The 21,154-nt window shown below is 44.2% G+C and overlaps 1 protein-coding gene across 4 annotated transcripts in view; it reads left to right on the top strand.

The window, feature by feature from the left end:
• pard3bb (par-3 family cell polarity regulator beta b) overlaps positions 1-21,154 on the top strand; it is a 303,484-nt gene that overhangs the window by 271,592 nt on the left and 10,738 nt on the right. For all 4 annotated transcript variants that reach the window (XM_056755104.1, XM_056755105.1, XM_056755103.1 and 1 more), the window contains one exon: positions 13,236-13,312. In XM_056755104.1, the coding sequence (XP_056611082.1) occupies positions 13,236-13,312 (77 nt within the window). The remainder of the gene's footprint in view (positions 1-13,235; positions 13,313-21,154) is intronic.

The raw sequence follows: 21,154 nt of genomic DNA, 5'->3' as shown, positions 1-21,154 counted from the left end.
GCCGAGAAGTCACCGCGTTAGCTCCCCTAGCAGCATTCATGTCCTGGTTAAAATCAATGCACCCTCATTAGAGAAAATTATGAAAAATTAAAGCTATCAAATAGATCTTTTTGTTGCCGGGTAAGAGTCTATTGGCCGTCACAGCGGCTGCCAGCGGGAACGGCATTCAGGGACGGCTGGAGAGACTTTGTTAAGAGCCTTCACTAATTAGGGTTGGAAACTGATGGCTTTTCACAAGCCACAGCAATTACCACTGCAAAGGAGAGCGCCGGCTAGAAGTGGACTTGAATGAATGAGTTTGTTTTTCTTCTTTCGCCTCGTGACATTTAGAACGAGTTTGAGCGTAGCTCGCCGCGATCGAACGAGAGCGAGAGAGAGTTGAGGAAGACCAAAGGTCAAACACAAAAATTACCATTCCTCTAAGTGTCACAGGAATGGCACACCATTTAGTAGCTTACTCGAATTTGTCTCCCGTCTTGAATTAGCTTTGTGTTGGGGATTGTACGCCTTTGGCGTTGTCTGTTTTAAGGGCCAGGTGCTCTTTACAGAGAGGATGACCCGAGCTGACACCGCCACAGGATGGCTACTTTTGTTCCGAAAGCTGGTTTGTGCTCGAGTCACCAGCTCTTTTTATTAAGTTGATCTAAAACACTGTGACGCTGGGTTTTGGGAAACAAGAACCACATTCACAGGCAAGATTCAGCTGCTGATATGAAACACATCCATCTGCTGTACATGGGCTGTTTTTTTATCCAAAGCTGAGAGGATTTCATTGTAGGAAATGCTTGTCTTTTTGCCCAATTGGGCCTTTGATCTTTGGGGTAAAAGGGGGTAAATTTAGGGCAATCTGTCACTGTGAGATCAAAGTTCTTAAAAAACTGAAAAAAGTTAAGCGCTCATTCAGTCGGCGGTACCCGTTGACATTGGTTCAGTGTCCATACAATGCAAGTCAATGAGTACTGCTGTTGTTTGGTTACCAACATTTCTCCAAATATCTTCCTTTGAAATGACAAAAGGGTGAGTAACATAACTTTCATTTTTAGTTGATGTATGGCTTTAAAATACTCAACATTATAATTTTTCGGTCACATCATTTTTGACAGTCAGATAATCTCAGTTTATTATGCCATCGTTGTTGTGTCCAAAGTACAGTTCCAATCAGCTTTGCGTGCGATGTAAGCTTGCTGTATTTTCCTCGTGTAATGTGTAAACAGGCCATAAGCAGATTCTCATAGCTGCATTAATGCCACAGCGGCACCGCTGCCTCTTGACCTTCTTCTCTTCTTAATTAAACTGCAGAGATCCTCAGAGCAATGCTGAGCTCACATCAGCCCTCTCCGGCCCTGCGCTGGGCCATTTCCCCTGTGCCAAATCGATGGCTGTGTGAGAGGTTCTTCTAATCTATAACTTACATCACTTGTGCAATGGTAGCACTTTGGCTAAACTCAATTAACAGTCAGAAGAGGGCCTGCGGTTTCGGGTGATTGGATGTGGGCGGATGCGTTGGAGTGTGTGCGGAGAAGTGAGTTTGCACGTACAGGTGTACATGTGTGTGTGGAGAGATGGCTGTTTGCGATTGGACCATCTCCATTCAAACGATTGTATAGTTTGGAGAACTGATTGTGTTTCACTGATAGAGTCAGAGAGAGTGTTCATCAGTGTCATGAGCTACAGCGGCACGCTGCGATCTGCTGCCCAGGACCAGATTGCTTGGTGTGTACCATGAGAAAGTAAGGAGGAGAGTAAACTGTAATTACGTTATCTTATTTAGTGCATTGCTTACAAGCCCCAGAATCTCTGCCAAAGTACATAAAACTGCAAGCTGTGATGCATTGCATTGCTTATTTACTAAATTGACATGAAAAATATCTAGAGTATATCAAATATTTAGCTAATTCTGCATTCAGATGGAGTTGTATATGTTGATATTATTAGTTACCTGCATAATAAAAGTCGTATTAATGCAACCTTCAAAAATTGCACATGACGCACTAGAATGTCGCGTTTCCCACAGGGAAGTTGGGAAATACTTTTGATACCCGAGTTCCCGAGTGGGCGGGCCTTACACAATCAATATGGCGGATGGGAGAAGGACTTCTGCTGTGACTGATATGATTTATTGGTTTTCATTGCCTTGTCTCGTCCCCATTTGAAGCATACTGTATGTTATTTACACTGCGAAAATAGCTTGTATTTCTACAATATTCCGGAATAGTCAGCAAGCTGACTTGTAAAACTATACAGTAGGATGTACGGTTGGAAACTATTACCATATAACATTTTCCCAAGACTCTCGCAAGCATGAATCTGGCCAGCTCGGAATCATGACATCAGAAATGGGAATTATCAAATTTCCGAGAGCATGTGAAGGCAGCATCACTGGTGTGATGTTGTGAAATGAGATATGGTAGGATACCATTTAACATTAGTTCATGCGTTATCTAATTTAAACTAACAATAAACAACACTTTTACAGCATTTAGTCATCTTAGTTCACTTTTGACTACCATTGAATTTTTCCTACTATGGTAGTCAATGGAGTCCAAGAACTGTTTGGTTACAAGCATCCATCCAAACATCTTTCAACGTGTTCAAACAAACAAATGCATACAGGTTTGGAACAATTAGATAGTAACAGATTAAAAACTTTTGTGTGAACTATCCCTATAAGTGCCAATTTCTGGTTGACATTCAAACATAATAGTTGGTGGTTGTGCACCATTTTCACTTTTTGCCTTAAAAGTATGACACAAAAACGAGAAGAAATGAATTTAAAGGGGTCATATGTCATAAGAACACGTGTTTTTCTGTGTCTTTGGTGTGTGATAAGTTGCACATGCATGTAATAGACACATCAATTTGGACAAATTAAAGTGTGAGAACAAAAGATGCATTCTATCTAAAAGCGAATGCTCACCCAGACCTTCCTGAAACGCCTTGTGTAACCACACCCCCACAAATCTATGTCAGTTCTCGGTATGAGTTGACTTAGACCGCCCAAATATTTAAGCAAGAAAGGTGGGAGAACTTGTCAGTACAATTGCTTTGGAACCAGATGTTCAAAGTATGGTAAGAGGCGTTACACTTTCGTCACATGCTTGCAGTATTCGACCAATCACTACGCAGTGGTTAACTGGCCAATCATAGAATACCTCACTCTTCAGAGCGATGAGCTTCGTAAAAAATCTGTGTGTTTCAGAGTGGTGGATCAAAGAGGAGATACAAACATGCACGATATGTGGAAAATACAGCGTTTTTTTAACCTTAAATCGTGTATACACATCGCATATACACATGAGAAATTTATTTGCAATCACTGTAAAAAAAATCATGGCGTACAAATATTTTTTAAAACCGTTCACATATGATTCATACATTTTATAAAAGTAATGCATGTTGTATGCATATATATGCACCATTTCCTTGTGCATTTCTTTTGATTAGGTTTCCTCCATGTTGTGTTTCTAAATCACATGATATATCTTAATAACAAGAGCTCAAGCTGAATATTGAAACTTCTCGGCTCCACTTTTCAGGCTGCGCACCAAAATAAATAAATGTCAAAAATGACAACTCTTAAAGGTGGAGTTGTGCAAAGGGAACATTTACTTTTCACAACCTCTGCTCTCAAAAAAGCATAGTCATTTTTATTTTATTAAAAAACATGTGTGCACATTAGCTAATCTAATCTTTTTGGTGTGGTCCTATTGCGGGGAAAAAAATACTGCAGATTTTATGAATAATTTTAAATATGTTGTTGATACAAAATTTGGATAGTAGGGTTAAGATACACTGTTGGAGATTAAGCCATACTTGAGAGTGTTACCAAGTTACCACGGAGTTGAACTGACTCACGCATCTTTTGGTTATGTCTGCATCACTGTGCCAGCTCCATCTTCTGTTCTCACGTCCAAGCACAGATTGAGACATCCTTCCCGGTCCCGACTCATCTCTCATCGTGCCTCCCTCACTCTGAGGCTCCCAGAAGGAAGTGGTGCATGTTTGGAGTGGTGTCTGAATTTATATGATCAGAAGCACAGAAAATAAACGATTGCCCTTCGGTTAGCGGCGTGTCCAATAATGCACATCCTCTGGAGAAAGCGATCAGACGTCTGAGCATAAGTAATGGTTGGCACTCGTGCACAAGGTATTGATGGATGACAAAACTCTGGAGTCAGATGAAAAACAAGCAGAAACTCTGAAGTTTTCATTTTTCAATGAAGGCTTGTCTTTTTTGAAAAGGAAAGCCAGATCTTAAAGGGATAGTTCACCCAAAAAAAGAAAATTCTGTCATCATTTACTCACCCTCAGATTGTTCCACACCTGTATACATGTATTTGTTCTGCTAAACACAAAGTGAGATATTTGTAAGAATGTCAGTAATCAAACCGATCTCATCCCCCATTGACTCCCATAGTATTTATTTTCCCTACTATGGCAGTAAATGGGGGATGAGCTCTGTTTGGTCACTGACATTCTTCCAAAACTCTTCCGTTGTCTTTAGCAGAAAAAGTAACTTTATAACAATCTGAGGGTGAGTAAATGATAACAGAATTTTAGTTTTTGCGTGTACTGTCACTTTAACAAATTGCAAAGGAGCTTTATGTTATTAGCTGTCTGCAGTGGAGTTTTTTATGCTTCCCTGTCACAGTCTGTGTTCTGTGAACGTGACAGAGTAATAGACCCTATTTATCAATGCAGATATTAATATTACTCCAGTCATTCACATGCTAGAACAGGGTGTCTTAGATTAAATATGACTTTCCACAAAATAGCAGATTTTTATTCTCATTCTTAAGGCATTTCAAATCTCAAACCTCATGTACTCCAGGTAAAGATTTTTGCTGTATCGTCGCCATCTACATATTAACAGAAAAGCTCAAAAATGTATTTACTCACCCTCATGCCATCCTGCGCTGTGAGAAAAAGGGGTCAAAATGTTCCCAAGATGTCATGCCAAAAGTACACCTTTGCACCAAAAGAATTCATATTACATCAAATGTACATATTACAACTCTCACCTTACATTTTTTGTTTTTTAATCCAACATACATACATATATTGCAAATCCTTGGTTTTTTAGGCCCATGTCAATACGTCGAAATAAGTTTCAGCATGGTTGGGTCGGGGCAAACGGAGGTCCTGGTAATGGTGCTGATGGCTCATGGGTTGTGCACAGAGCGAAAGGTTGGAGAGGACGCTTTACGACGGCCAGTGTCAGTCTCTTCCGCCTGAATTACCCTCTCATCTCTCCTCTCCTCTGCTCGGCACGCCGTGAAATGGCTTTCTGTAGGCCATTAGCTCTGAAGGAGCGGGGACGAGCGGGACGGACGATACAGAACCGCCTGCTCTCCCACCGTGCCGTCCCAATGGCCTTCATTACATGGCTAAACCCACACACACATCACCCAGCGGTTCTGTCAGTCATACGCCGCAGTGTTTATTGCTGCCCACAGTCACCCTGGGCGGAGTACAGCAGGCGCTCGATTCTTCAACAGTCCGCTGAGCTCCAGCCAGAGTCACACACTTGTTTTGACGTCTTAAGTTGGGACCCAAACGATTTTTTTGATTGATTTTTTTTAAACAAATTTAGGGGGAGGTTGTGAAGTTATTAAGGGGCCTGAAAGGGGCTCTAGGAATAAAGTTTGTTGATATTTGCAGTAAATTGCTAAAAAATATAATCGGTCAGGTTAGGGATACGAGTGAAACTTTGATGTTTGTTTTGAATTATTTAGTTAGTCTATACAAAAGTAAAACTTTTTATGGTGACCAGAGATCTTTGTTTTACTATGTGCAGTGTTGTTATAAAATATCTTGAATACATTTCAGAGTGAAAGGAACAGTTTGCCCAAAAATCACAATTCTTTCATCATTTGAGCAGTCTCTAGTTTTTTCAACCCTGTATAATTTTCGTTGTTCTGCTGAACACAATAGAAGATATTTTGACGAATGCGGTAAACTGCACTGTTCTGGAGCACCATTGACTACCAGAGCAGATTTTTCCTACTATGGTAGTTAATGGTGCCCCAGAACTGTTTGATAACAAACTTTCTTCCAAATTTCTTTTTTGTGTTTATCAGAACAACAAAATATATGCAGGTTTAAACTTGAAAGAGTGTGAATGATGACAGATCTTTTGGATGAACTATCCCTTTAAGGATGGTGAATAAAAACATCACAAAAAGTGATTTGTTGCATACTTTAGGTAACAGAATTTTAAGCCGAGTGGCATTTGTACAAAACTGAAGTTGGACCTGTTATACTGTAGATCCTAGAACTATGATTACTTTGAAGTTATTTTTTATGTTTGTTGTTGGTATTATTTTATTTTTTAACATCACTATATATAATATGGGTCAAATTTTGTATCATTTGTATTTTTTGTTAAATGTTAGAAATTTTGCCTGTGCTGTCTTTCACTAAACTAATTGTTTGGTTTTTCTTTACAGCATCCAATAGAAAACTAACCAATGAACAGCTGCATGATAGATAATAATATTATCAAATTGAAAGTTACAGTAAATCATTGGCATTTGTGCTGTAACTGAAAATGGTGCGGGACATTATTTCACCTTGGAATTCTAAGGCCCTATCTGCATTCTGAGCAGTTTTATTAAATAAATTACATTTATATAGCACTTAACATCAAAGGGGAGGAAATCTCCTCCACCTCCTCCACCAATCTGCAACATCCACCTGGATGATGCTACGGCAGCCATATTGCGCAAGAACGCCAATAAATACGTTTGAGATATTGCTACAATGTTTTTGCATTCCATTTGACTTGGTACATTTTTGTTTTCTAAACAAAGTAAAAGGTTAAATACATCACATGATGCAAGTCGTCACAGAATAAAACTAGGTGAACAAATTCATTTTGACAAAAATAGAACCTTAAAAATCCAAAGTGACGATTTGTCAAAGTGCATCAAGTACTTACACTAAAGCTAAACCTAAAGCAGAAACAAGCGAGGTCACGTTTTTTTACACAGAGATGCATTTGTCTCTTACTGTGAAAATTCATATTTAGCATAAACATTCCACATAAATCAATCATTGATGTAGACATTTGACATGTATTTACAGAGCAATTTATTGTCAATGTATAGATGTTATGTAACTAGCATATGCTATGGAGGTTGAGGATCACACAACATAACCTTGGTCAGGAGAGAGAGAGTATAAAGGACAGATTAGTCTTTGCCGCAAAAGGTTTCTCTGTGAATAAACCCATTTATGGGTTATTAACATTTAACAAGTGCCATTTGCAGCCCGTGAGTGTGACCAGCTCGGGCGAACTCCCGATAATGTCTCGTGTGAGAGTTTGCCCAGTCAGATCAGTAGATTTATACAATGGCGCTGGCAGGTGGGACGTGTCTAATGAGGCCAGAGGTGATGTGTGCTTAAGGCTGTGAGTCAGCACACCCCACCCTGGCCTTTCAGCGCGCCATCCACCACCTCTCTTCCCATCGCATTCATTTGTTTGTTTACCTTGCCGGCAGTGAACTGTAAAATCATACTGATTTCATCGGTGTATTTTTCCATATGCATGAGCCTGCAGCTCGGAGCGTGGGGATGGATACACGCTCTCCGGTGGGAGACCCGCAGTGCCCTCTGCGCAAACACACACACCCCACACAAACACCGGCCTGCCTGTGCCTACACGCACATACCATCATACAAATTAACTTAGTCGTACACACCTACTTATGTATTCAGTGGTTTTCAGAAAAATGGGAAATGAGGCATGTTTCAACAACATTTGCTTTTTGGCAGATTAGTAACAGTGTTTGCATCCTGCATGCATGGTTGCTTCTTATTTGCAGCGCATGGGATAAAATACATTTCTGGGTGGGTCGCTTTTTCCCAGGGTCCACTGAGAGAAACTACACCTTGAAGGACCTTTGCGGGCCTTCAATTTCACTTGGCCAGGTGTATTGTTCCCAGTTGGCATCCCGGACTACATGAAGGGGATTTATTTGGTCTTAACTGAGAAGCTTTTTTTGCGTTTCAGGTGAACAGTGGCAGATTTATTTTACCTGAATCTAGAGCGCGGCATTTCTTTTAAAGCTTCATAGCCACAACCCAAGCACTAAGTTTATCGCAAGCACTATTTTGGATAATTTATCTGGGATATTTGACCTCATTTTAGTCTACTTCTTAATCAGCATTGCTCAAAATTGCCATTTGGAAACGTGAGTTAAGAGTGAGTCTAGAGTTTAGTGAGTCAATGCTCAAAATGCTACATTTAAAGGGATAGTTCACCCCAAAAATTAAATAAAATTCTCTCTTTATTTCCCCTCAAGTTGTTCAAAACCTAATAAAATTCTTTGATCTGATGGGCATAGAGAAAATATATTTGGAAGAATGCTTGTAACCAAACAGTTCTTGGCCACCATTGACTACCTTAGTAGGAAAAATTAGAATAGAAGTCAAAAATTCCCCAGAACTGTTTGCTGTCCTACATTCTTGAAAAATATTCTCTTTTGTATTCAAGTAAGTAATTTAAAGAGCAATTTTTCCTACTTAATAATAATTTTCATTTTGGGTGAACTGTCCCTTTAATATAGAATCATAGGTTTTAATTACTCTTTAACCTAATATTTGTGCTTTCTCCGTGTTTTTAATTATTATTTGGCTTTGAGTTTTGCATTATTGGCTGAGAATATATCAGCCAGGGTTGCCAAGCTACTTCAAACTGTCGCCGCTGTTTTTTTACATTTATTTAGTCAGTTAAAAGTGGAAGTATTTTGTTCATCAGTTGTCATTTTTACAATTGAGGAAGTAACTTATGAACTTTGGTATGGCACATAGAATTTCAAATCAGTAATTTAATTTATTAAAACTAAATCTATTAAAGCATTTCTGTTTATTCAAATCAAACAAAAATACGGGCCTAAATATTAAAATTGAAAAGCTTATACTTCAGTTTATTGTTGAACTTTCAATTAGTTTAAGTGAATAGCTGAAAATTTAAACTTAAATATCAAAATGTATAAAATTGATATAGCAAAATGAACTAAATGAAATGGAACATTTTCTAAAATTGAAATAAAAGCTAAAAATAAAAGCTAGTTAAAAAATATCGACAAAACAACAATAAAAAACTGAATATAACCCGTAACTTTGGTCATGATATAAGCATGTAGCCTCAGACTGTATGTCTTTTATGTATACAGTAGACAAGACGCCAGAACACAGACCACTGCATAATAAAAATCTAATTCTCTTTCTCTCAATGAATCTTTATACATTACCACACAACCTGGGGTGCGTTTCCCAAACAACAACATAACTTGATGATTTACCACCATAGTTTGATGCATCGTTGGGGAAGTTAATGATGTAGTTACGACTGTTTCCCGAAACCGTAGTAGCTCTGTAGGAGATCAATTGTTTGAACCAAGTTGATTCAACAATCAATGACGCCTCACAGGTGGTTGAGTAATGACATCGTCTACTGATAAATACGTTCAGATGGAATAAATGTCAAAATCTTGCTGTAATATAACATAGATTGCATTTACTGACTAGTTTTGTAGTTCTATTTTTGTAATCTCTTATTTAGTTTCCTCCTACGTCATTCCACCCAGCGATTCCCCAGAGTCATAGAGCCCACAGGTCATGCGCATCCACACTTTTCAAACAGCAGCAATTCTATTTTCTTGACAAACTGAAATATGTAAAATTTAATTTGTATATCTTTAGAATGATGGATATGGAATGCACTGCGTGTAGCTTGCTTTCTTTGACCAAAAGCTTCATGAATGTAACTCTACATGTCATAATAATAAGCGACGGTGCTCCTAACCACAGCTCTAGAACTTTAGTTCCTACCATGCAACTTTGCGATGCTGCTTGCGATTGATGGAACGATGGTGTCGGGCCTAGAGGGGCTTCATGAAATTAGTACACGGACGGTCTCTCTACTGCAGGGGTTTTCAAAAAAGGGGTCCGGGGACCCCCAGGGGCCCCCCAGAAGCATGCAAGGGGTCCCCAAGAAATTTAAAAAAAAACACAGTGTTTTTTCTGCTTTTCTTCCTATGGATAGTTTCCAGAATTGTCTATATTTGAATCATTCTAGTGAGTTTTTCTCACTTTGGTTTCTTTTTTCGGACTTAAAGTGAAAATGTTGCGACTATTTAGGTTTAAAAACAATGTGTTGTCTTTATAATATTCTATTTACTATTTATCCAACACATTTTTAAACATTTCTTGACACAGAAAAAAATATAGATTGATATATATTTGACAAACGGGGGTCCCTCACGAAAGTTTAATCATATTTGGGGGTCCTTGGCATCATAATGTTTGAAAATCCCTGCTCTGCAGCATCTTGGGGTTAAGTGCCGTTCTCACGCTGTGATGACTCAATTCTTGCTGTAATCAAACCAGCAACCTTCCAGTGACCACACAGACTTAACTACTGTCACAGCACTTTTGGAAAGATCAAATCATCTCACCTGTTAGACAAGGAAACCACTGAGGTCTTCATATGGTTCCTGACCACAGGAGTATGAACTGAATATGAACTATTGTTCGTTTCAGCGGTGTGAGGTGTTTGTGAGTTTGTCCATTTTCTCCTCATTGGTTGGTTTTTGGTCAGCATGGATTGGCTGCTTAGGTGTAGAGTTGAAAGCACAGATGGCGAGAGGGCAGCGTGTGGACACAGTTAGCAGCATGGTGTGAATGTGAGGGCAAAGCCAAATAATGAAGCAAATCACTGCAGTCATTACAGCCGGGCTAGATCTAGACAGATATTTCTCTCTCTTAGGAAAAGATTTTTAAAATATATTTCGATACCAAATATAAACGAGTATTTCTGCAAAGTCCAAAAATGATGTCTGGTCCATTTGGAGATAAATTCTCAGTTTTAACCCTCCAGGCACACGATAGTAATCTCAGCTCTGAATTTAACCGTCATCGGCATTCAAAGACGCCCAATTCTATGCTACTTGTTGAGGTCATTGCATCTCGAGAAGGTAATGCACATACTGAAAGAGTGAGACGTGTGATGGAAACACTGGACATTTCATAAGCACTTCCTCCCTGAACTAGTCTTTTTTCCAGGTGATATAAGCCCGTCCTTTCATCTCATATATTGAAGCCCTGAAGACATTTCGGAGTCGGAGAGGAAAAATGTGGCTAATATGCAGGCAGGAGGGCAGCGTTTATGAGGACAGTGGAGAGAGGGGTGACGGCACAGCGAGCCGTGTATTTAAAATCAGCTCATTGAAACAGATGATACAATTTCACACATATTGCTCTCGGAAAAGCAGCCAGTTTTCCATAATGGCCCCAATTTTCATCTATCAGACCCCTGCTTAATCTACTGGAATAATTTCCTCGCGGATTATATGTCAGTATTCATAATTTATTAAATTGACTATATGTGTCAGGGTACAATTCTCGGAGTCACAGTTCTCTGTCATTTTTTTTGAGGACTAGAAGACTGCAAGACATTACTTGTAAGAAAAATGTAGGAAAGTCTCTTCAAAATTAAATTGCTCGCTGCCTTATAAAGGCTTGGTGTAGAAAAACGAATGTGTATTTCGGTCTTGTTTTGCAGTAAAAACAACAATTATAACAAGATATATTTGCTAAAAATTCTATGTTTACCGTGATAAGACTTGCTTTCATTATTTCAGCACTTAAATTAGTTAATAAATCTGGTTTGATTTAATCTTAAGGAAAAAATGTGTTGGTAACAATTTGAGATTTACATGTTGAAAATAAAAGTCTTAAACTGATAGTTCGCCCAAAAAATGTAAATTCTGTCATCATTTGCTCAACCTCAGGTTGTTCCAAACCTGTATAACTTAGTTCTGCTTAACACAACGGGAGATATTTGGAAAGATGTCTGTAACCAAACGTTTTTCGTCCCCCATTTATTTTCCCTGCTATGGCTGTAAGTGGGGTAAAAATCGATATGGTCACTGACATTCTTCAAAATATCTTTCTTTGTGTTCAAACAAATAATTTATACAGGTTTGGAAGAATCTAAGGGAAGGGAAACGATTACAAAATTTTAGAATCCTGATTAAAAAGATGTGCCGTGTAAACAGCGTGATTGGAAATAGTGTAAACAGATCCAGTTTAAAGGTCTTTAGAGAAACGAAACAGGAGATGGCCCTAAATCTGCATGCTGAATGAGAAAGGTTTAGACAGAGGTCTTTTAAGAGATTGCTCATCTTGCTAATGTAATGAACACAGTTAATCTGGATCTTCCTCAGAGTTGAGTCGGGCTTAGTCTAGAAGGGTTGGAGGCCGGTTAGACTCCATCCTGTTTTCAGAAACATAATCTGGGATCTGGCTGATGCCCCTCCCCATGACTCCCAGTCCTAAATCCCCAATAAGAAGCCTTTGTCAAAACCTCGCACTGCCTTTCATGGCTTGATTACAGGTCACAGCAGGTATTTCAGGGGGAAGGTGAAAGTAACCGGCCTGGCGCTGATCTGTAATTTAGAATTGAATGACTTGGTTGCATGTTAAATAATGAGCTCTACAGCAATTTGTCATGGCCAGTAGGAGAGTTTGTGAAAGTGGAGTAGGCACACCAGGATCAGAAATTAACATAATTAGCAGAAATTAGGGGGAATAAATGTACAAATAAATGTGAAAATGGCCATGGTTTATCCCTACATCGATGTTTTTTGTTATATCCTGTATGTATTCATGGTCTAATGGGATAGTTCACTCAAAAATGTAAAACTTTCACTATCTACCGTCATGTCGTTTCAAACCTGTGTGACGTTCTTTCTTCTGCAGGACACAAAAGATATTATTTCGAAAAATGTTGGGAACCAAACAACCATTGGCCCCCGTTGACCTCCGTTGTATAACCAACAAACCACTGAGACATTTTCAAAATGTCTTCTTTTGTGTTTTGAACGGCATGGGGTGAATAAATAATGACCTCACATTTTGTGAACTGTACCGTGACACAATTGACTGATGAGTGTTGAATGTGTGGCCTCCAAGTGTCTACTGTGACTGGCAACAGTATTAAGGTGTTTTCTCTGATATGTTTGATGGGTTATGAGATATTTCATGGTTTAAGCACTTATGTGTTTAAGTTGCTTTGATTTATAGGTGATGGTAAATGTTGTTCTTCATTTATTAACCCTGACACCCACCCACCCCTTCAAAGCAGTTGATGTGTTGCAGTTCAGTGTTCTTTGACGTGTCGTGTGACCTCCTCAGCTCATTGTCCATCTCTTCTTGCCCTTCACTAGATGCCGGTGAGACACCCCGACCCCAGACTAGCACCCCGCTACGAAGATGTAGAGCGACAGTACGCCTCCCTGCCCAGGTAAGAGCCTGTGAAACGAAATAAAGACGGACGGATGAAGGTATAGAGACAGAAAAGAAAGACACTAGAAGTTACCACAGTCAATGCAAGGATCAACTGATTACTGGAATTTATTGACTTGAATTATGTGATTTTCAGTATTGCATTTGTTAGATTAAAAATATGACTTCTGAATATCCTCACAGCAATAGAAAAGATGTATTGTATATTTTATCAAATATATCAACAAAATATTAATAAGAAAGATATTATTGATATATCTTTAAAATATGTATTATATTTATGTGTACAGAGAATAATTTTACATTTATTAAATATATTTTATTAAAGAGATATTTATCAGTATTTAAAATAAATACAGTATACTTGTACAAAGATTTATTTTTATTTATCAATTTTTTATATTAGGTTTGCTCAATTAGATTTGGCCTAACAAATGTTTTAATGTTAAACAAAGTTTTGAAAAGTTAATAAAAAAACAGCATTGCATAAATGAGAAGATGAAACGTTTCCTGAACGTGTAAACACTTGTTGAGACAACTCAAAAACCTCACTCCATCAGGTTTCTTTTAATTTTTCATCAATAATGAATTTTTTTACAGTGTGCTATTCGAGTTTTGATTCAAATGGTATGAACATCTCTTGTTTTTGTGGAGACTTTGACACGGTCAGGTCAAATGTTTATTTTACCATGCTGGTTGTGTTATTGTAATTTAATATGTTTTCAAAAACCCGCCTCTAGCCGGCACATAAAAACAAAGCAAAGTGGTCGTTTTTCTCATAGTATCGGTCAGACAGTAACTTCCTGTCTAAGTGGGCGGTTCTTAGCCATAATTTGGTCCCTGGTGCTGTTAAGTCAACGGTTTGGCTATGTGAGACTAAAGAGCAGGTAGTCATCTGTCTGTCTCTCATGCGGAGCTAAATAATCCTCTTTAAGGCTTATAATTAAATTTGGAGTGTCTGCCTTTTGAGACGCTCCTATCCTGGGAATTCACCTGATCCTCTCCGGGGAGACGGCCATGCGGTCGCGACTCTGTAACCCGATCACGGGGCTCATTTCTAGACCTGCCTAAAATTACAGCCGCCTCGCTCCAGTCCTCCATAGCTTCTATCGTTCACAATCCCGCGCTCGCTCTGTGTTTGCCGAGCCCGACCGACCGCTGCGAGCGGCGCAAACAAACAGCGCGCAGCTGCACAGGCGTGAATGTTGGCTCGTAAAATCCGCAGCCTGTTTGCCCTCTCGGGTCTGTGTAAACAGCACTGGTGTTAGTGTGAGGGTCACCGTGTATATGTTTGGCACTTGTAAGCGTGTTTGGCTACAGGATTGAACCTTTCAACAAACTGATAACAATTTAAAACGCTTGTGCCAGATGCCGTTCCAAACATGTATGAGTTTCTTTCGTTTGAGAAAGGTGTCTGTGGTGTTGTGTCCATACAGTGGAAGTCGATGGGGGCCAATGTTGTTCGGTTAGAAGCGTTCTTCAAAATATCTTCCTTCATACATGTTTGACTTGAGAGTGGGTGTAAATGATGTCAGATTTTTGGGGTGACTCTCCCTTTAAATGTGTGTGTGTCCGGCCCATGGTCATGATGTTGGCTAAAGGTTAGCTTGGTCAACTGACCCGACAGCTTCTCTGTGTGTCTAATTATAACTATTAGTGCATTGATACACCCAATTATTACCATGTGCGCTCAACTCAGGGTCAGCCAATCAGATGGGCCGTTTACCACCTGCCTCCAGATTATTGGATTAAGCAGGCACGTCAAAGTTGGGTCTTTCATTGGACAGTTTCGGTGATAATTGGGTGATGAATGCACAGATGGTGGCCCATCTCTATGAACTCTGGCCGTGAGGAACATTATTGGAACTACTTGCTGTTGTGTGGTGCTCAAATCAATCATACTCACTCAATCATCCTTCACTGTCTTCCTAATGCTAACCCAGTCCTTTCTCAAGAAACACCCCCAAGGACTGCCCCCCTGTCCCACACGCTGGCTTTTCCGATGACGGGTTTTCTCAGACCTCAGCAGACATGTCTCAATGGTAACATTGTTCAACAAGCAGCGTGTAGCGTGGAGGAATAGTTCACTGGAGAAAGGATACTAAACATGTCATCTTTAACATGGACTGGAGGATTTTTTCTTTCTGGGAAATACAAAAGAAGACATTTAGAAGAATGTGCTTATTGTTTTTATGTCCCCCCCATGATTACGATTAAAGGGGACTGAAGCTTTCCAGCTTAAAAACAATAACAGGGGTTCATAAGAGTATTATATTACAAGTCTTCTGAGGAAATATCAGAGGTTTGTGTGGAGAACGGACAGAAATGAAGTCATTTTGTATTAAAAATCTTGACGTCTGACCTAGCTCTGCTTAGTTCCCTTTCTGTCGGTCTCTCGACGTTGTGTCGAGAACGACAGATGGGGTTCGCCCTTGAGAACCAATCAACTCTGACTACTATAGAAAAGGCCAATGAAATTTGGCGAATGCAATTTGCATGCCGGGCTCCGCCCCCGGAAATCCGGTATAAAAGGAGGCCGGCGTGCAGCATTCACTTACCTTTTGTTCTTCAGAGCCATCGCTCATGAGTACAACTCAGGATTCAATCCTCTACAACTACACGCTGGTGCTACGACGTGTTACAGCGGATCGTCCCTTCCTGCAGCGACCTTCCCCTGGGCGTCTCGGCGGTTCCGGAGGTGTTAGAGATTTTTTCTAAAAGTCCTTTTCAGGACTGACTGAGCATTCTCCAGCGCGGCATGTCCCGCTGTTCTCTTGGGTGCGGCACCCTCATCGAGGAGGGGGATGGACACGATCGCTGCATTAGGTGTCTGGGCGTCCAGCACACTGAAGCAGCGTTCGTTGACACATCTGCCTGCACTGCGGGCAGATTGTCATTCAGAAGTTGCGGTCACGGGTGGCTGTCTTCCTACGGGAACCAGCCACCATTTCGTCTGCTACCCGGGCTGTGACATCTGTGGCTACGGCCCCGATGACCACCCACGTTAGCAGCGTTAGTGATACGGGGAACTCTGCGAACGTAAACCCGCCAGCCAAGTGCTCACGGGCCGATCGCACCCCGATTCGCTCTTCTGAACGTTCCCCAACCGGCGGTGGCATACCGTCCGGATCCTCACGCACACACTCGGAAACGATGTGTGACGTAGATGAGATGTCGCTCGCAGCATCGGAGGGAGACTGGCATCCGACTCTGCCGAATCCAAACTCCACCCCCAGCGGTCGAGTTCAGGAGGAAGCAGAAGTGATGTCATCCGTGCTAACCCGGGGATGCGTGGTTCCCGAGGTCGGTGCGCGGTGCAAACCGCGCCCACCCCGGGTGCCATGTTTTTCCCGGAGGTGCATGAGGAGCTGTGTAAAACTTGGAACGCTCCACTCACGGACCGTTCCAGTGAAACCAGCTCCGGCTCCCTTACTTCCCTCGATGGTGAGGCAGCCAAGGACTGCGTCGAGATCCCCCGGGTGGAACGTCCGCCTGCGGTGCACCTGTGCCGCGGACGGCTACCACCTGGGGGGGGGATCGACCACTCCTACCGTCCAAAACACGTAAGACTTCGGCATCACTGGTGTCGAAAGCTTGCGATGTTGCGGGCCAGGCTGCCTCCTCTCTCTATGCCTTGGCCATCCTGCAGGTCCGCCAGGCCAGGGCGTTGAGAGGGCTCCACGAGGGTAAGGCCGACCCGGGTATAATGCAGGATCTCCGTGCCACCGCTGACAGCGCTCTACGGGCGACTAAGGCGGCGGCACGGGCCCTGGGTCGGACGATGTCCACGGTAGTGGTCCAGGAGAGACACCCCCGGCTATACCTTGTGCAGAAGAGTGACAGCAAGGAAGTCCGCTTTCTTGATGCACTCATCTCGCAGGGTGGGTTGTTGGTAACACCGTCGAGGACTGCGCTCAGCAGTTTTTTGACGGCGAAGCAGACAGTGGCAATTAACCACATTTTTTTTTCACGCCGCGACTCGGCCGCCTACAGGCCTCCGAGATCTCACGTGACGTCTGCTTCCCTGCAACCCAGGACCCTTTCGGCATCGGCTCCGGTTCCTGTGCCCCCACAGGCGGCACCCCGGAAGCAGAGGTCGAGGGGGAAACCTACACCCCGTCAGCAACCTCCTCGCGAGAAGGGACACTGACGGGAAGACCCCAGGGAGAACAACATCGGGCCCGAACCTTCACAGCCACGGCTCTGATCGGTCGGTACGGGACGACTCCTGCCTCGTCACCAAAGCCGGGCCCTTGTTAGGGCTTGGCGCCCACTTACTCACTGAGTTTTCTGTTCTCCCCGGGTTTACTTGCAGCCGATCGCACACTCCACTGGACTGTGCTCGGCGAACCGACCTCACACCCTGGCGAGGCGTGAGGTCGTACACATACGACAGCCGTCACCACTCTCAAACCGACAGTGCGTGCCGTTGTCCCGCCAGGCAGGTAAGCAGGCGGAGCAAAAACCTTCCCTCCGGGGACTCCCCGCGACATGGTTAGCTCCGCCAGCCGACGAACCACCCCCCGTGGGAATGATGAAGCAGACCGTCCCCTTGGTCACCCTGTCACAGTCCCTGGGAGCTCGAGAGCTGCCCACACTGTCTCGCTGGCTAATGAGGGCGGTCCGTCTTGGTTACTCGATCCAGTTCGCCAGAGACTCACCCAAGTTTCGGGGCATCATCTCTCCCTCTGTCAGAGGCAGGGACGCCTCCGTACTTCGGGTAGAGGTCACCACCCTTCTGGCAAAACAGGCATCGAGTTCGTCCCTCAAAACCAAGATGTTCAGTGGGTCACCACCCGCACTTCATCGTTCCCAAGAAAGACGGCGGGTTGCCCCCAAAGGCTGCGTACCCTGAACAGAGCACCTTCACAAGCTGCCATTCAGGGTGCTCACACAGAGGCGCGTCCTGACATCTATGAGGTGTCAGGATTGGTTCGTGGCAATCGACCTGAAGGACGCTTACTTTCATGTCTCGATCCTCCTCGACACCGGCCGTTCCCACGGTTCGCGTGCGAGAGGCGGGCATATCAGTACAGAGTCCTCCCTTTCGGTCTGTCCCTGACCGCCCTTTCTCCCTGAGAGGAGGAAGGCGAGCGGGTACTAAACTATCTCAGCGACTGGCCTATCTTGGCACACTCGCGAGATCTGTTATGTACACAAAGGGACCTGGTGCTCCGGCACCTAGGTCGATTGGGACTCCAGGTCAACCAAGAGAGGGGCAAGCTCTCCCCAGTGCAGAGCGTCCTCTTTCTCGGTATGGAACTCAACTCTGTCACCATGTCGGCACACCTGTCCGCAGTTGTGCCCAACCAGTGTTGAACTGTCTGAAATGAACATTTTAGGCAGACAGCGGTCCCCCTGAAACAATTCAGAGGCTCCTGGGACACATGGCGTCCTCGCGGGCTAATACCCCTCGAGTTGATGCACATGACACCGCTCCAACACTGGTTTCAGAGTCGAGTTCCGAGGAGAGCGTGGCACACCGGCAGCAGGCGCATGGTGATGCCGCCCTGCTGCCGACGCACCATAACCCCTAGTCTTTATGACTTTTTCGACGGACTCAGGTCCCTCTGAGCAGGTTATGAGGCAGGTCGTGGTGACGACTGAAGTCTCCCTGCAGGGGTGCGGTGTAGTGTGCAACGGGCACGCAGGTGGGGTGTTGGACGAACCCCCGCCTGCGCTGGCATATCAATTGCCAAGAGTTGTGGGCTATGCTACTTGCACTGAGCAGGCTACGGCCTCTCGTGCGAGACATACACGTGCTGTTCCGAGGACAGCACTATAGCTGTAGCGAATACAGATCGTCAGGGTGGCGTTCGCACACAGCAGCTAAACACAACTTGCTCGACGCCTCCTCCGGTGGAGTCAACAGGTGACTCGTTCCCTGCAGGCCACACACCCCGGGCAAACTGAACTAGACAGCCGACGTGCTTTCTCGCCAGTTTATGCCTCGTGGAGAGTGGCGACTCCACCCCCGTGCAGTCCAGCTCATTTGGAGGCTGTTCGGGTAGGCCCAGGTAAAACCTGTTCACCTCCCGTAACACCACCATTTGCCCGCTTGATAGTCCCTGCCCTCGGCACGGATATCCTTGCGCACAGCTGGCCGCGGGATGGGCGGAAGCACACCTTCCCCCCCCAGGAGCCTTCTTGTACAGACTCTGTGCAAGGTCAGGGAGCAGGAGCACCAAGTGTTATTGGTTACACCACACCGGTCTAACCGCACTTGGCCTCAGAGCCGATGCTCTGGATAGCGACTCCCCCTGAACCATTCCCCTGACAGAGGACCTGCTCTCTCAGGGGAAGGACACGTTCTGGCATCCCAGATCAGACCTCTGGAACACCCATGTCTGGTCTCTAGACGGGACGAGAAGATCCTAAGATGGCTACTCCCCCTATACGGCTGAGACCATCACCCAGGCTAGGGCCCCATCTACTAGGCGGTTACACGCCTCTAGACGGTGCCTCTTCTCGTCCTGGTGTCTTTCTCAACGAGAAAGACCCACTGAGGTGCTTGATCAGGATTGTGTTCCCCTCCTCACGAGACTGGAGACTAACATCTCCCTTCCACACTGAAAGTGTATGTAGTCGCTATTGCCACTCATCACGACTCAGTCGGTGGAAAGTTTCTAGGGCAACACGACCTGGTCACCAGGTTCCTAAGCAGCGAGAGGGCGGAATCCGCCTCATCTCCGCTCCATACCCTCTTGGGACCCTAAGTGGTCCTGGGGAGCCTCAGGGCCCCCCAAAGAGCCCCTCGGAGGTTCCGATCTTCCTCATAGAGTAAGACGGCCCTCCTGACGGCGCTCACTTCCTTCAAGAGGGTAGGGGACCACCGAGCATCCTCCGTGTCCCTGGATTGCCTTAAACTCGGCCCTGGAAACTCTCACGTTATCTTGAGACCCAGGCCCGGATGCGTGCCCAAGAAGTTCCCACTACTCCCTCCGGGGCCAAGTGGTGAACTTGCAGGCGCTCCCCATAGGGGAGGAAGACCCAACCCGATTAGTGTTGTGTCCAGTACGTACTGGACCGCACGCAGAGCTCTGAAGCTCTGACCAGCTCCGTGTCTGTTGGAGGACAGCAGAAGGGGAAGGCTGTCTCCAAACAGAGGCTGGCGCACTGGGTCGTGGACGCCGTTACGACGGCATTCCGATCTCAGAATCTCCCATGCCCATTGGCAGTGAGGGCTCACTCCACACGGAGTTTAGCCACCTCCTGGACACTGGCAGAAGCGCCTCTCTAGCAGACATCTGTAGAGCTGCGGGTTGGGCTATGCCCAAACACCTTCGCAAGGGTTAACAACCTTCGCGTAAACCCGGTGTCAGCCCACGTCCTGCGTGGCGACATGTAGGACTGGCATCCGGGGGGGCGTATGCCTGCGAAAGCACCTTTCCACCCTCTAACAGGTTGGGTCAGTGTGCTATTTACCTTTTCTTCTTACCCGAACACATCGCTAAGAAACTGGTACCTCACCAGCCTCCCTTCTTACCCAGACACTGGTTAAGAATAGGCATTCCATCCATCACCAAACAAGCACCCCCTGGGGGCTGGCTGGGCAGAGCAGCCTTCCCCCTTAGGCCGGGAAACCATGTGAGCTATCACAGATAGCTCTAACCGGACCTAGTGCTACCGGACGTCTGTAACACCCCCTCCGTGGGCTGTTCCGTCTGATGTATCCTCATGAGAATGGTTCCCACTCCTGGTAACCCATGAGCTTCCCCAGGTGGGCCTCCACCTCGCGGTTAACTACTCAGTCCGCACGTTCCATGCGTTCTCCTCCAAGGACGAGACCATACCTATATCCACCATATTCCTCCCCACGGGTAGGAGGTGGCCTCTGTAG

The sequence above is a fragment of the Triplophysa dalaica genome, chromosome 8, assembly GCF_015846415.1.
Source record: "Triplophysa dalaica isolate WHDGS20190420 chromosome 8, ASM1584641v1, whole genome shotgun sequence".
NCBI lineage: Eukaryota > Metazoa > Chordata > Actinopteri > Cypriniformes > Nemacheilidae > Triplophysa > Triplophysa dalaica.
This window is presented reverse-complemented; position numbering and strand designations above follow the sequence as displayed.